Below are 14,791 nucleotides of genomic sequence, written 5' to 3'. Positions count from 1 at the left end.
GTCGTGGCCGACCCAGCGCGGAGCTCTGGTCTGCACGCGCTCGTAGGCAGAAACCGGGGTGACCACTGGATCTCAACATCCAGCCCGTCGCCCGGCCCCGCATACTTACTTGAATGTGTCGCGGCCGACCAAGCGCAATGCAATGGTCTGCGCGCGCTCGTAGGCCGGCTGGGGTGACCACTAGTGTCGCCCAGTCCGGCGTTTTTTGCTTGAAGATCTCACAGGAAAAACACTGGAGAAAAAACTACCTAAAAAATATTTCTTCTAAAGAAAAAATCTTGCCAGGACCAAAAAGATCCCAGCAAGGAGCTTAGGTCCTTACTCCTGACTAGACAGAAAAAAACTGATTCCCTGTAGCAGAGAGAGGGAGGATATACCCTCAGGGACTGCCCCTAAGGTGGAGCCAGAACGTTTTGTCTTTCTGCCTAGTCCTACTCCTGCGGAGACAACATAACCCAGCTCTTGAGAATCAAGAAGACTACGTCTGTCAATGAGCGATAGAGAAATTTTGATTTAGCTTTAGTTAAAGTCTTGACTAAATGCCGTTTTAGTCGTATTTTATTCTGACTAAAATTATAGTTTAGTTTTAGTCATCTGAATTGTTTTAGTCATATTTTAGTCAACTAAAATCTCCAGTGCATTTTAGTCGACTAAAACTTCATACATTTTAGTCAACTACAAATCAAATGGGTTTGGTTACTTTTAATGCATTTAAACCTCTCTCTAGAATTTCCAAACAAATTTTATACTCCTGGAGTAAAAAAAAAAAATCGACAGATTTAGTGTCGGTTCACACTACCGCAACTGGTCAGCCTGACAAGTCGCGGTCCATTCTGTGCTACGGGAACCGTCCTAATAGTCGCTCCGACTTAGAAAATAGTTCCTGTACTACTTCGGGGCGACAACGGAGTGATGCTTTATTCTGGACCCACCACCAAGGGAAAATACTATATGGTTCACTTTTTTATGGGGGGGGGGGGGGGGGCTGGGCTGCTGTGTTTACCATAATTACCCTGTCTGTACTGTGCAGGCAGATCTTCATTTCTATTGTAACTGGATTTGAACACTGTCTGTCCTAACAAAGGGTTAAAGTTATAGAAGGCTGGGCATCTTGCATTGTATGTTAAAGAGGGAGACCTGGGACCGCCACACTCTGACATTTTTTTTTTTTAAACACCTTGCAGTCAGCCATGATATCTCCTCCTGTGAAACATCCAAAAAGTAAGAAATTCTTAAAACATTTTTAGGCATGCGGTATGAATAGAACACACACAGTGCTATTTTCTTATATTTGACTGCATAAGTGGAATAATGGTTTAATGTCTTCAATATCCAGATACAAATCTTCAGTCAGCTGTGAAATGCCCTGGAGTGGAAAAAAAAAAAAAACAGCACCACGCAACACTGAATAACTCACCTCTCTTAGAGTTGGTTTCCCTTTGAAGAAATCCGTATTTCTACTACTTTTTGGTGGACTAAATTTGGGGTTCAGGAAAGCACAGCCATTTGCAATGGCTTCCAATGGAGCCGGCCCTTCATAGGGGAATCCGAGGCCAACGAAGAGCTGAAATAAAAGTAGACCAATTACATATGAAGATCTGGACAGCAATGTTTAAGCAATTTAATCACTTGCCGACCAAGCTTTTTTTTTGCCACTTTTGGTTTACAAGTATAAATTAGTATTTTCTTTCTAGAAAATTACTTAACACCCAAACATTATAAATTTTTTTTTTCTTTAGCAGAGACCCTAGGGCAGCCTCTCTGAACCTTTTCAACGCAAAGGAACCCTTGAAATTGTCAGGTCTCAGGAAACTCCTGCTAAAAATGACTATTTACAACTCATGATACATTCTAGATTGTAAGCACTAACAAGCAGGGCCCTCTAGTTCCTCCTGTTTTGAATTGCATTGTAACTGTATTGTCTTCCCTCACATTGTAAAGTGCTGCGCAAAATGTTAGCGCTATATAAATCCTGTATAATAATAATAAGAATTATAATAATTAGGGCTCTTTCACACGGAGCGGACCGCATTGCATCTGGGTTCTGTTCCGTTCCAAAAAACGGAACAGAACTGAAAGGAAGAAAATCGGATGTCAGCGGATGGTATTAAGCCGACATCCGCAATGCCATTGACTTACATTATGTCCGTAAATCATCCGCAAAAAAATAGGATGATTTGCGGACATACGGAGCGCCCGTGTGAAAGGGCCCTAAGTGTGATGGTCAGTGGGATGAATGTTCCTTACACTTAAGGACACTGGGAAGAATTACCTTCTTCCAGATAGCTAAAAAGATCAATGGTGTCATTGGGAACTTATCTGAGGCAGAAATTGCTCAAGGAACCCCTAGCAACCTCTTGAGGAACCCTAGGGTTCCACAGAACCCTTGTTAAGAACCACTGCCCTAGGGAATAAAATGGCAATCACTGGAATTTTGTATGTCACACGGTATTTACGCAACGGTTCTGCAAATGCAATTTGTTTTTGGAAAAAATACACTTTAATTAAAAACAAAGAAAACATTTACCCCAACGTTTTTGCAATATGTGAAAGATGTTACACCAAGTAAAAAGATAACCAACATCTCACACTTTAAAATTAGGCACACTTAAAGAATGGTGACAAAATGCGGTACTTAAACGTCTAAAAAATTTAGCAGGGTAACCTGTTTAGAGCTACAGAGGTCTAGCGCTAGAATTCTTGCGCTTGTTTGAACATTCAGGGCAATACCTCAAATTTGTGGTGCAAATACCATTTTCATTTGCGTTCGCTTCCGCAAGCGAGCACCGAGGTAAGGGGGCGTAATTTTAAAAGCATTCCGATTTTTCCTTGTGGGCAACCCCAAACCACCATTTTTTTTTTATCTTAAGTTACTTTGAGATTGACAGAATTTTTTTTTTTTGTTTAAACGTTTAGGCTACGTTCACATCTTGGCGTTGCTATTACAGGCGTTTTTATGGGCGTTTTTCAGGCGTTTTTAAAAGCGTTTTTTGTGCAGGCGTTTTTAGATTGAATAGAGACCAATGGAAAATGCCTGTAATCTGCCCAAAAAGAAGCTCATGTACTTTTTTGAGCGTTGGGCGTTTTGCTCAGCGTCAAAACGCTCAGATGTGAACAGGGGCCATTGAAATTAATAGGATTTGTCTTGTTGGGCATTTTGAGAGCTGATCCTAGAGCAGAAAAACGCCCCCAAAATGCCTACATGTGAACGGAGCCTTAATCAATATTCTATATGGCTCAATCAAAATAAAAAGGGTTTTAAAAAATGCACCATGTAAAAAAAATAAATAAAAATAAAAGGGGAACACTATACAGTCTGGCTGGTAGTGATCCCGACCTTCACTCTCTTGCAGAGCTTCCAATATGAAATCATTGAAGCGATTGGCATGAAAGTGTGGTAGGGGCATAACATTGCCCATAAAAAAAAATATGGGAGCTTGAAAGGTGTCCATTTTTCTTATCTCTCAAAGTTGGAAGGCATAAAAGTCTGCCTACTGCCAGCATACAGGATATTTCAGAGTCACCCAGGGTCATAGGCAGACTTTGTGAGCACTCTCTAGGTCAGTGCGTGCAACTCCAAGCACACAGCTCTGAGTCTGGATATTCTCCAAGTATCACATGACATTTCATAAAAAGGGACTCTTTACACTGCTGCAAAGAAAGTCACTCAAGCGCACACTTTGTTCTGTCCGTCCCGGAAAACCACACGGCTGAATAGATTTAAAGTATTAAAAAAAAGGCCCACAGAATGCTATGTAAAGGGGGAAATTTTGGAAGTTCACATCAGTCTACATAAAAGAACTTTGAGAGGATTATAATCATTGAATTTTAACATTGATGGCTTATTTGTAGAGACGGAAATAAGAATAACTGCCCTCCAGTGAAATGTGACTGAGTGGGTACAGGCTTCTAAGAAAATAAAAGTATTTTTTTTCTCCGACATTACAACCTGCAATATTGGCTTCAACTACATTGTGCAGCAGCCACTAGATGGCAGTATAGAAGCAGGCAGACGGGATGGAGACAGAATGAGGTCTGCTAGCTGCAAGAGAACCCAAAATCATTACAAAGATTTCACCTTTAAAAAAGAAAATAAAAAAATGATATATTAATTATATAGGATTTATATAGCGCTGGCCATTTTACACAGCACTTTACAACTTGCGGGTAGACAGTACAAATATAATACACTTTAATACAGTAGGAATCAGAGGGCCCTGCTCGTTAGAGCTTCCAATCTAAACAGTGCTCCCCTGTTATCGCCGGGGAACGGTCAACGTGTGATAATTTTACTGTGGCCCGCTGAGGGGAGGGGGGAGGGGGGGGGGGAGACGTTGATTGTTTATATTTTAGATTGTTTTGATTTAATAATTTTAATTTCATTGTATTTAAACATGCCTTCAAAATACAGTTAGGCCTCTTTCACATGGTCCGCCTCCGTAGGCGGATCCGTGTTGCTCAGCGGGGAGCGATCCGCGATCCCCGCTGAGCCGGCGGATGACAGCTCCGTCTCCGCTTGCAGAGTGGAGAGGGAGGTGTCTCAGCCCCCACTGCCCTCTATGGGGGATCGGATGAGAGCGGACCGCCTGTCCGCTCTCATCCGATCCGATCACTGAACGGATGGAAAAATAGGGTTTCCATCCGTCCAGATTTCATGGACAGGATCGGATACGGATGGCGCGGGTGTCAGTGGAGGTGTCTCCGCTGACATCTGCTGCCCCATAGAGCTGCATGGAGGATCCGATCAGATCCGCCTAAAAAACTGACAGGCAGATCTGATCGGATCGCCCGTGTGAAAGGGCCCTTACACCAAAAAAAATGTGGGTTAAATTTGAGCAAACACAATATACATGTACACCAAACACTGTTAAACATCAGAAAGTACCGGTGAACAGAGAGAAGAGCGATACACACACCTCTTTACCAAAGCTACAACACCACTGCCACTTGCAGCCGCTCAGCTCCAGAAGTCACCTAAAACCGCCCCGCTATCACGATATTTTGCACATGCGCGGTATTGGTGCGGCTTTAGGGGACGTCTCTCAGCTCCCGGTTAACCTCTCGTCCATGAAAAGTCGCACAAACCCAAGAGAAATACACCACAGTAAATAAAATGGAAATAATTTAATGTTCCTTAGGCGGCCCGGTACCATTTGATACACGGACCGATGCCGATCCACGGCCTGGGGGTTGAGGACCACTGATTTAAGAGATAATTATATTTATATATATATATATATATACACACACACACACACACACACACACACACACACATACACACAGTTGTGCTCATAAGTTTACATACTCTGGCAGAATTTATGGTTTCTTGGCCATTTTTTTGAGAATATGAACAATAACACAAAATCTTCTTTCACTCATGATTAGTGTTTGGCTGATGCCTTTTATTATCAATCAATTGTTTACTCTTTTTAAATCATAATTACAACAGAAACTACCCAAATGACCCTGATCAAAAGTTTACATAGGCTGGTGATTTTGGCCTGATAACATGCACACCAGTGTTAATTTCGTCGACTAAAACGTTTTCGTCGACTAACACAATTCAGATGACTAAAATACGACTAAAACTAAAATGGCATTTTAGTCAAAAGACTATAACTAAAACTAAATCGAAATTTGCTGCCAAAAATTAACACTGGTGCATGCTCAAAGCATAAATAATAACATATTAGATTTTTCACTCCAGGACCAGCAGTAGTATATAATGAGTTTGGAAATTGTAGAGAAATGCTTAAATAATGCATTACAAATTACAATTGAACTACACCCATCTGATTATAGATGACTAAAATGAGTTTTAGTCGACTAAAATGTAGGGCGTTTTAGTCGACTAAAATATACTGGAGTTTTAGTCGACTAAATACGACTAAAACTAAAACACTTGCAGAAGACTAAAATAGGACTAAAACTAAAATGCCATTTTAGTCCTAAGACTAAGACAAACTAAATTGAAATTTTCTGCCAAAATTAACACTGATGCACACAAGTTGACACAAAGGGGTTTGAATGGCTATTAAAAGGTAACCATCCTCACCGGTCATCTGTATGCTTGTAATTGGTTTGTGTGTATGAAAGGTCAATGAGTTTCTGGACTCCTGGCAGACCCTTGCATCTTTCATCCAGTGCTGCACTGACGTTTCTGGATTCTGAGTCATGGGGAAAGCAAAAGAATTGTCAAAGGATCAGCGGGAAAAGGTAGTTGAACTGTATAAAACAGGAAAGGGATATAAAAAGATATCCAAGGAATTGAGAAAGCCAAACCGCAGAGTTCAAACTAATCAAGAAGTGGAAAATGAGGGGTTCTGTTGAAACCAAACCACGGTCAGGTAGACCAACGAAAATTTCAGCCACAACTGCCAGGAAAATTGTTGGGGACGCAAAGAAAAACCCACAAATAACTTCAGGTGAAATACAGGACTCTCTGAAAAAACACGTGTGGCTTTTTCAAGATGCACAATAAGGAGGCACTTGAAGAAAGATGGGCTGCATGGTTGAGTCGCCAGAAGAAAGCCATTACTATGCAAATGCCACAAAGTATCCCGCTGACAATACGCCAAACAGCACAGAGCCTCAAACCTTCTGCCACAAAGTCATTTGGAGTGATGAGACCAAAATTGAGCTTTTGGGCCACAACCATAAACGCTACATTTGGAGAGGAGAAAACATGGCCTATGATGAAAGGTACAACATTCCTACTGTGAAACACGGAGGTGGATCGCTGATGTTTTGGGAATGTGAGAGCTACAAAGGCAGAGGAAATATGGTCAGAATTGATGGCAAGATGAATGCAGTATGTTATCACAAAATACTGGAGGAAAATTGGCATTCATCAGCCCGGAAGCTGCGCATGGGATGTACTTGGACATTCCAATATGACAATGACCCTAACCACAAGGCCAAGTCGACCTGTCATTGGCTACAGCAGAATAAAGTGAAGGTTCTGGAGTGGCCATCTCAGTCTCCCGACATCAATATCATTGAGCCATTGTGGGGAGATCTCAAACGTGCCGTTCACGCGAGACAGCCCAAGAATTTACAGGAACTGGAGGCTTTTTGCCAGGAAGAATGGGCAGCTTTACCATCTGAGAAGATAAAGAGCCTCATCCACAGATACCACAAAAGACTTCAAGCTGTCATTGATGTTAAAGGGGGCAATACACGGTATTAAGTACTGAGGTATGTAAACTTTTGATCAGGGTAATTTGGGTAATTTATTTTGTCATTATGATTTAAAAAGAGTAAACACAGTTGATTAATAAATGGCTTCAGCCAAACAACCATGAGTGAAAGAAAAGTTTGTGTTATTTACATGCTTGGAAAAATAGCCAAGAAATCAAATTCTGTCATGGTATGTAAACTTATGAGCACAACTATATATATATATATATATATATATATATATATATATATATATATATATAAATATAATCACGTTTTTGCAGGTAAGAAAAAAAAAAAGTGCATTTACTCCTGCAGACTATCTGCCCATACCTCCCATGCAGGCAGTTAACTGGAGTCCAGGATAAATCAATGAACTACGAGAATGTTCAACAGCTCCCTCGTAGTTCATTGAAATTACAAGCCGTCAGCTGCAGAGGCTGCTGGAACTTGTAGCCTGTTAATTTACAGAACTCTGATTGAATGACCTGACCATGTGGGCAGAGCCCCGCATGGTTGTGCTCTTTTCAAATTGTGACAGCGGGTGTGGGGAGAAGAACCCTGGCCTGCTGTCACCAGAGTGGGCTCTGAGGAAGAGGCTGGGCCTCGAAACACGTCAGCCGTCATCTCATCGGTCATGGACGATTATATGGACTAAACCCGGACAGTTGAGCAATCTAGCTTGATATGATATACTTTAATCTAAGTCTGAGTAGCCATTTTTTAATGTTACATAAATAAAGCCTTTTATTGAGGATAATGCGCTAGGTCGTGCGCCCTTTCTCTTTTTCTTTGCTTCTGTCACCAGAGTGGAGCATGTTGCATATTCTACCCTAACATTCAAGTGCAGTGGATGGGTTTGTGCTCTTTTAGACCCCCCGATCCCTCCATAAAGAGTACCTGTCACTGCTTACTGCTGTCACAAGGGATGTTTACATTGCTTGTGACAGCAATAAAAAGTGATCAGTTTTAAAAAAAAAATGAAAAAAAAAATGAAAAAAAAAAACATTTTTAAAGCGCCCCCGTTGCCGTAAGCTTGCGCACAAAATAAAATGTATACGGAAGTCACGCCCGCAAGTCAAATCGCTGTTCAAACCACACATGTGAGGTATCACTGCGATCGCCAGAGCAATAATATGGAAAAAAAAAAAAAAAAAAAAGAGCTACTCTAACTCTAAACTGGTAACCGTTAAAATTTTTTAAAGGATCGCCTATGGAGATCATTATTGACCGTAGTTTGTCGCCATTCCGTGGGTGTGTGCAATTTTAAACCCTAAAATGTTTGGTATCTATTTACTCTGCGCGACATCTTTCGCAACAAAAAAAATGGGCTAACTTTACTGTTTTCGTTTTTTTAAATACAGTGAAATGCATTTAAAAAAAAAAATGTCTTTTGAAAGACGCGTGACAAAAAATAATGCAATGACAAATACCGCGTGACAAAAAATATTGCAACAACCGCCATTTTGTTCTCCAGAGTCTTTACTAATATATATATATATATATATATATATATATATATATATATATATATATATATATATATATATATATATACACACACATACATACACACATATACACATACATACACACATATACACATACACACACACGCACACACACACACATATATATATATATATATATATACACACACACATATATATATATACATACATACACACACACACACACACACACACACACATATATATATATGTATATATACACACACATATATATATATATATACACACATAATGTTTGGGGGTTTTAAGTAATTTTCTAGCAAAAAAATACTGATTTTAACTTGTAAACAACAAGTGCCAGAAATGGGCTCAGTCCAGAAGTGGTTAATGCAATGTGACATAAATGCACTGCAATGTGATCAATGTGCCTTCAATGCAGCTGCCAGGGGAGAAGCAAATACAATAAAACGCATATATAACCTTGTAGGATGATTTCTGTTGAAATAAATAGTCTGACGACAGAACTCCCTTATCCACATTCCATAATTGTATAAACAATTATTGTGAAAGACATTCAAAGATTGCACAATAGAATGACAAATATTCACTTACACTTAAGAATTTCTAAACTGCGCCCTAAGGATTGTCATTTCTGAATGTTCCCGAGTGGCTCAGTGATACCCGAGTGTACTCTTCCACACCTTCCAATATTTGGATTGCTGATGAAGAAAACCGGCTGCCGCCAATAATAGCCAACACAGCTCTCTGTGTACAGTACACTCGAAGAACAGGTGCTTTATATGACTTGAATAATACAGTTCTACACCAGCACTTCCGTGTAATACTTGGTTGGATTCCAGCCTCTAGAGGGCCTTACTGGATGATACATCCAGAAACCAACATAAGTAAATACCAGTGCCCCAGGCTAAGACATTTTGCCTTCTCTGTGTAAACTACATACAAGCTGCTGACATCCTATCATATGAGCATTAGACTTGTGCTTGAAACATGCAAACTAATGCCCTAAGCATGTCACCCCACCCCAAGAGGGCCATTTCTCAGGCCAAGCAGCCAAATGCAATTTAAGAGGCCAATCGTCTTCAAAAGGCACTGGACCCAACAACCCCTTGCCACTGGAATGGTCTAGTTAATCTAGAATGTAATATATACACTATATTGCCAAAGACCTGTGGATACCTATTACACTAAATTATACAGGAATTGTATAGCACCAACAGTTTGCAAAGGACTTTACAAAATAAAGGGGGGACAGTAATGTTACTATAAAATTAAAATCAAGAGGGTTTGAAGGACCACGACTGTGAGGGCTTACAATCTAAAGGGGTGAGGCAAATTATTTAAGGTAAGAAACACCTGTAGAGGGGGGGGGGGATTTTTAAGGCAATCAAAAATAAGAAGAGAAGAAAAAGCAAATTATATAAAAAAAAGAATATTTATTGATACAAAATTGATACAACTCACATAACCTCATGGCCTTCCACTGTTGGCCATGGAATTGGGATGAGGTTATGTGAGTTGTTCATGTTTTGCACATTGTCGTTTTATCAATTGTGCATCAATAAATATTCTATTTTTTTTTATATAATTTGCTTTTATTTTTGATTGCCTTAAAAATCCCCCCCTAGAGGAGAACAACACATTTGTGTTATTATTTCTTATAGTTATATGGGATGATGGCAATCATGGGTCACGCACCATCTGGGACTACTCTATTCTATAATTATTTAAGGTAATAGCTGTAAGGGGGATAGGATTCCATGAAAAGATGAGTTTTTAGGGATCACATAGGCAGACAAGGTAGAAGATAGGCAGAAAGACTGCGGTAGGAAGTTCAAAAGGATGGGAGAAGTATAGGGGAAAGTGACTAATTAGCTATAGAGAAAGAGGTTCTGGGAGGATCGAAGACGACTGTTTGGAGGATATTCTGAGATGAGGTTGGTGATGGATCTGGGGAAAGAAAGATCGCTTTGTATGTTAAGACTTGTAATTTTAAAGCGGAACTTTACCCATGACAACCTAATAATGTTCTTTAGTAAGGAACATACATACCACAATATTTATGGTACCACAATTAGCATGTACTGTAAATTGCCTCCAGAATTTTTCCTGTGTTTTATTGCTAGAGGCTGCCATTTTACTGAAGCCCAGAGCCCCAGCAAATCTTTTGGCTGATTGGCCTCCACATTTTTACCACAGTGCAACTGAGCATGTGCAGAGCAGGGTGAGGCAACCTCTTACTGGATCTTAAACAGCATGGGCACTTATTTTTAATGTTTTACATAGCTATACCAGCAAATGGGGCCAGCATGAAGTCATCTAGCAGTACTTCATTCTCTGACTAATGTTCCATTTTAATTTTCTGGTGAATGGAAGCCAAAGGAGTTATTGACAGGGAGGGGGTGGGTGGACACTGAACAGTTTGCTGGTAAGGTGGAAGAATAACGACAGAAGTATTCCTGATGGACTGAAGGGGTGACATCTGCAAAAGGTGGGCCAACAAGGGGGAAGTTGCCATAGTAAAAGGCAGGGGATAGAGTGAATTTGTGGGAAACCCATTCCAAAACCATGGCCATAAAGGAGTTGGCCCCCTTGCAGCTATAACTGCTGTTACTCCTCTTGGACGCTTTCCACCAGATTTTGGACTGTGTTCATGACAATTTGTGCCCATTCAGTTAAGATGACATTAGTGAGGTCCAGTACTGATGTTGGGCAATGGCTTGCCATCAATGTTGCAATTTATTCCCAATGTGTGCTTCATAGCACATCCTTCTACCAAGCGACAATGCTGCCCCCATCAGTCTGCGAAATCTTAAACAGAAACACAAAGGTGCAAAGGCCTAGAAATGAGTGCACACTCACAAATACCTGAGGCTAATAGGCAATGTGAACCAGACCCAAGTGACAAGAGCTGGCAGGTCTGAGTAATGCCAGGGTGTATGGGTACATTCTCTTATGAGGGTTACTCTGCCACTTGGGTCTGGTTCATATTGCCCATTAGCCTCGGGCTTTTAAAGGTTTACCTGGTAATGCACCAGGCCTTCATGCCCTTTTGTGTTTTGCAGTTTGTTGTCAGGACCTGAACATGTGCACAGAGCTCATTCATGCTGCAGCAGAAAATGCCCTTCTCCAAACAGTTTCCACAAAATGCACAATTGTCTACAAAGTCTTTGTATGCTGCAGCATTAACAGTACCCTTCACTGGAAACTCTTGAACTTCATTTGGAGGAGTGTCCGTATTCTTTTAGCCAGATAGATGTGGTGGTCAGGTGTCCATACAGTGTGCGTGTATCTATATACACACACACACACACACATTAACCACATCTGGACAGGAAGATTTTCCCCCTTAATGACCAGGCCATTTTTTGCGATTCGGCACTTTGTTACTTTAACGGATAATTGTGCGGTCGTGCGACGCTGTACCCAAATTAATGGATGTCTTTTTCCCCACAAATAGAGCTTTTTGTTGGTATTTGATCACCTGTGCGATTTTTATTTTTTGCGCTGTAAACAAAAAAAAAGTGACAATTCTGAAAAAAAAAATTTTTTCACTTTCTGCTATATAACATTGCCACAAAAAAAAAAAAATTAAAAAAATCAATCCCAATACGTGTATTTTGATTGATTTGCGCAAGTGTTAATGTCTACAAAACTAGGGGAAAATTGGATTTTTGTCGTACCGTAAAATCCTTTTCTCTGAGGTTCACTGACAGACACAGCATCAATTCTTTAGACCATTGGGCTTTATGCTGTCTCTTCAGGAGTAGAACTAGGCGGAAACCTTTTTGGTTATGCCTCAGGGGCAGTCCCAGAGGATATACCATCACTTCCTACTGTAGGACTTTGTAACAAGCAGTGTCAAATAACTCCAACAGAGGGCTGGTGCGGTTTGTCAGTGAACCTCAGGGAAAAGGATTTTACCGTAAGACAAAAATTCAGTTCTCCTTCATTTACTGACAGACACAGCTTCAAGTCTTCAGACCAGTCGGATTTCCCAAAGCAGTGTCAACATGAGGGGTGGGAAAAAACACAGCAAATGCAGAATTCCCAACAAGGCTAAACAGCCAGCCAACAAGAGCTCAACTAGGAACAACTGGAGCTCACCACCAGAAAAAATTTTCACCCTCAAGAAGCGGAAGCCTCTGCAACCACAGCCTGCAAAACTTTGCGGCCAAACGCTGCATCCGAAGATGCAAGTACATCCACCTTATAATATTTTGTGAATGTGTATACAGATGACCACATAGCCGCCTTGCACACCTGAACCACTGACACCTGATGACGGAAAGCCCAGGAGGCACTAAGCGCCCTCGTGTAATGCGCTTTAACAGGGAAAGGAGGAACCTGACTAATGAAGTAGGCCTGCACCACCGTCTGCCAGATCCACTTGGAAATGGTCGCAGCAGATGTGGCCTGCTCATTACAAGGTCCATCCGTAAGCTCTTCATTCAAAATGAAACCCGAGACAACCTTAGGAAGAAACACCTGACCGGGTCGCAGCACCACTTTGTCCCTTGAATCACCAAGTAAGGGGCCCGACAGGATAACGCAGCAAACTCCAACACGCGACGTGCGGAAGCAATAGGTACTAAGAAAGCCACCTTCTACGACTAAGCACCTGGCTTTCAATAGCCAAGCCGTTAAAGCCAGCGACCATAAAGCAGGATGGAATATTGGTCCCTGAAACAGAAGATCTTTCCTGAGAGGAAGTTTCAAAGGGACGTTTGCTACCAGCCTTACCAGGCCTGCGTACCAAGACCGGTGAGGCCAGTCTTGTGCCACCAGAATGACTGGAATTCCTTCTACGTAGCAGTCTCAACAGAAGTTGAATTGGAGGAAAGGCGTGAATCAGACGATACTGACACCAAGGGACCACCAGACCTCTGAACCCTCCTGTTGAGACGGGAAGAAAGCAGGTCCACATCGGGGGTCCCCCACAGAAGACAGTTGATGAAATACCCTAGGGTGAAGAGAGCATTCTCCCGGATCCAACGTCTGCCGACTGAAATGGTCCACTTGCCAAATCTCTACCCCCGGAATGTGCACAGCAGAGAGGGCCGGAACATATCGTTCTGCCCACCTCAAGATGCCAGCCACTTCCCAGGCCACTAGGGCACTTTTTGTGCCCCCTTGATGGCCATATGCACCAGCCGTAGCATTGTCCGATTGCATCCACACAGGGCATCCCTGCAGACAATCCGTCCACTGAGAAAGTCTGATTGACCGAATTTCCAACATGTTGATCGGCAACAGACTCCTGAGTCCAGACACCTTGGGCCAAACACATTCCCAGGACACCTCCCCCATCTGGACAGACTGGCATCTGTGGTGATTACAGTCCAATACAGGGGAAGAAAAGATTTTCCCAGACGTAGAGCCAAGGAGCGGAGCCACCATAGGAAAGATTTCCTCAGACCCTGACTCGACAGGATGAGGATAGTCCAATGACAGTGGATCTTTGTTCCATTTGATCAGAATATCCCTTTGCAAAGATCTGATGTGGAACTGCGCAAACAGAACCGCCTCGAAGGTGAAAACCCTCAGACCCAGCACCTTGCATACAAGTCCTGAGTGATGATCAATGGTTGGACAGGAGCCAAACCGCATCCTGTAGCTTCAGACTTTTGGCTAAGGAAGAAACACCTTGGCTGACGCTGAATCCACCGTCAGACCAAAGTAGTCCAGCTTTGTGGACGGAGACAGTGCAGATTTCTGAAAATTCAGTGTCCATCGAACTCCTGCAGAGTTTGCACCGTAACGTCCAAGTCGGCTTCTAGAGCCGAGGAAGACTATGCACGCAGAAGCAGATTGTCCAGGTAACCTAGTACTGCAAATCCCCTTCTGCTGTAACAAGGCCAACACTGGGGCCAAAACCTTTGTGAACACCCGAGGAGCTGAGGCGAGACCAAAGGGTAAAGCTACGAATTGAAAGTGCTCCTCGCCCAAGGCAAAACTAAGAAAAAGCTGATGCCCGACATTGGAATACGAAAGCAAGCGTCCTTGAGATCAATAGAAGCCAGCAGATCTCCTTGATGAAGGAAAGCTACTACTGTGCGGATGGATTCTATCCAAAATTTCTGAACCCGCACAAAGTGGTTCAGAGCCTTGAGATCCAA

At 41.9% G+C, this 14,791-nt stretch overlaps 1 protein-coding gene across 1 annotated transcript in view; it reads right to left on the bottom strand.

Annotated features, from left to right (window-relative positions):
• The window catches only part of MGAT5 (alpha-1,6-mannosylglycoprotein 6-beta-N-acetylglucosaminyltransferase), a 304,189-nt gene that overhangs the window by 21,269 nt on the left and 268,129 nt on the right, over positions 1 to 14,791 (bottom strand). The window contains exon 13 of the mRNA XM_082260943.1: positions 1,418 to 1,564. Within this exon, the coding sequence (XP_082117069.1) occupies positions 1,418 to 1,564 (147 nt within the window). The remainder of the gene's footprint in view (positions 1 to 1,417; positions 1,565 to 14,791) is intronic.

Source organism: Pelophylax lessonae, assembly GCF_965119305.1.
Source record: "Pelophylax lessonae genome assembly, chromosome: 6".
Classification (NCBI taxonomy): Eukaryota; Metazoa; Chordata; class Amphibia; order Anura; family Ranidae; genus Pelophylax; species Pelophylax lessonae.
This window is presented reverse-complemented; position numbering and strand designations above follow the sequence as displayed.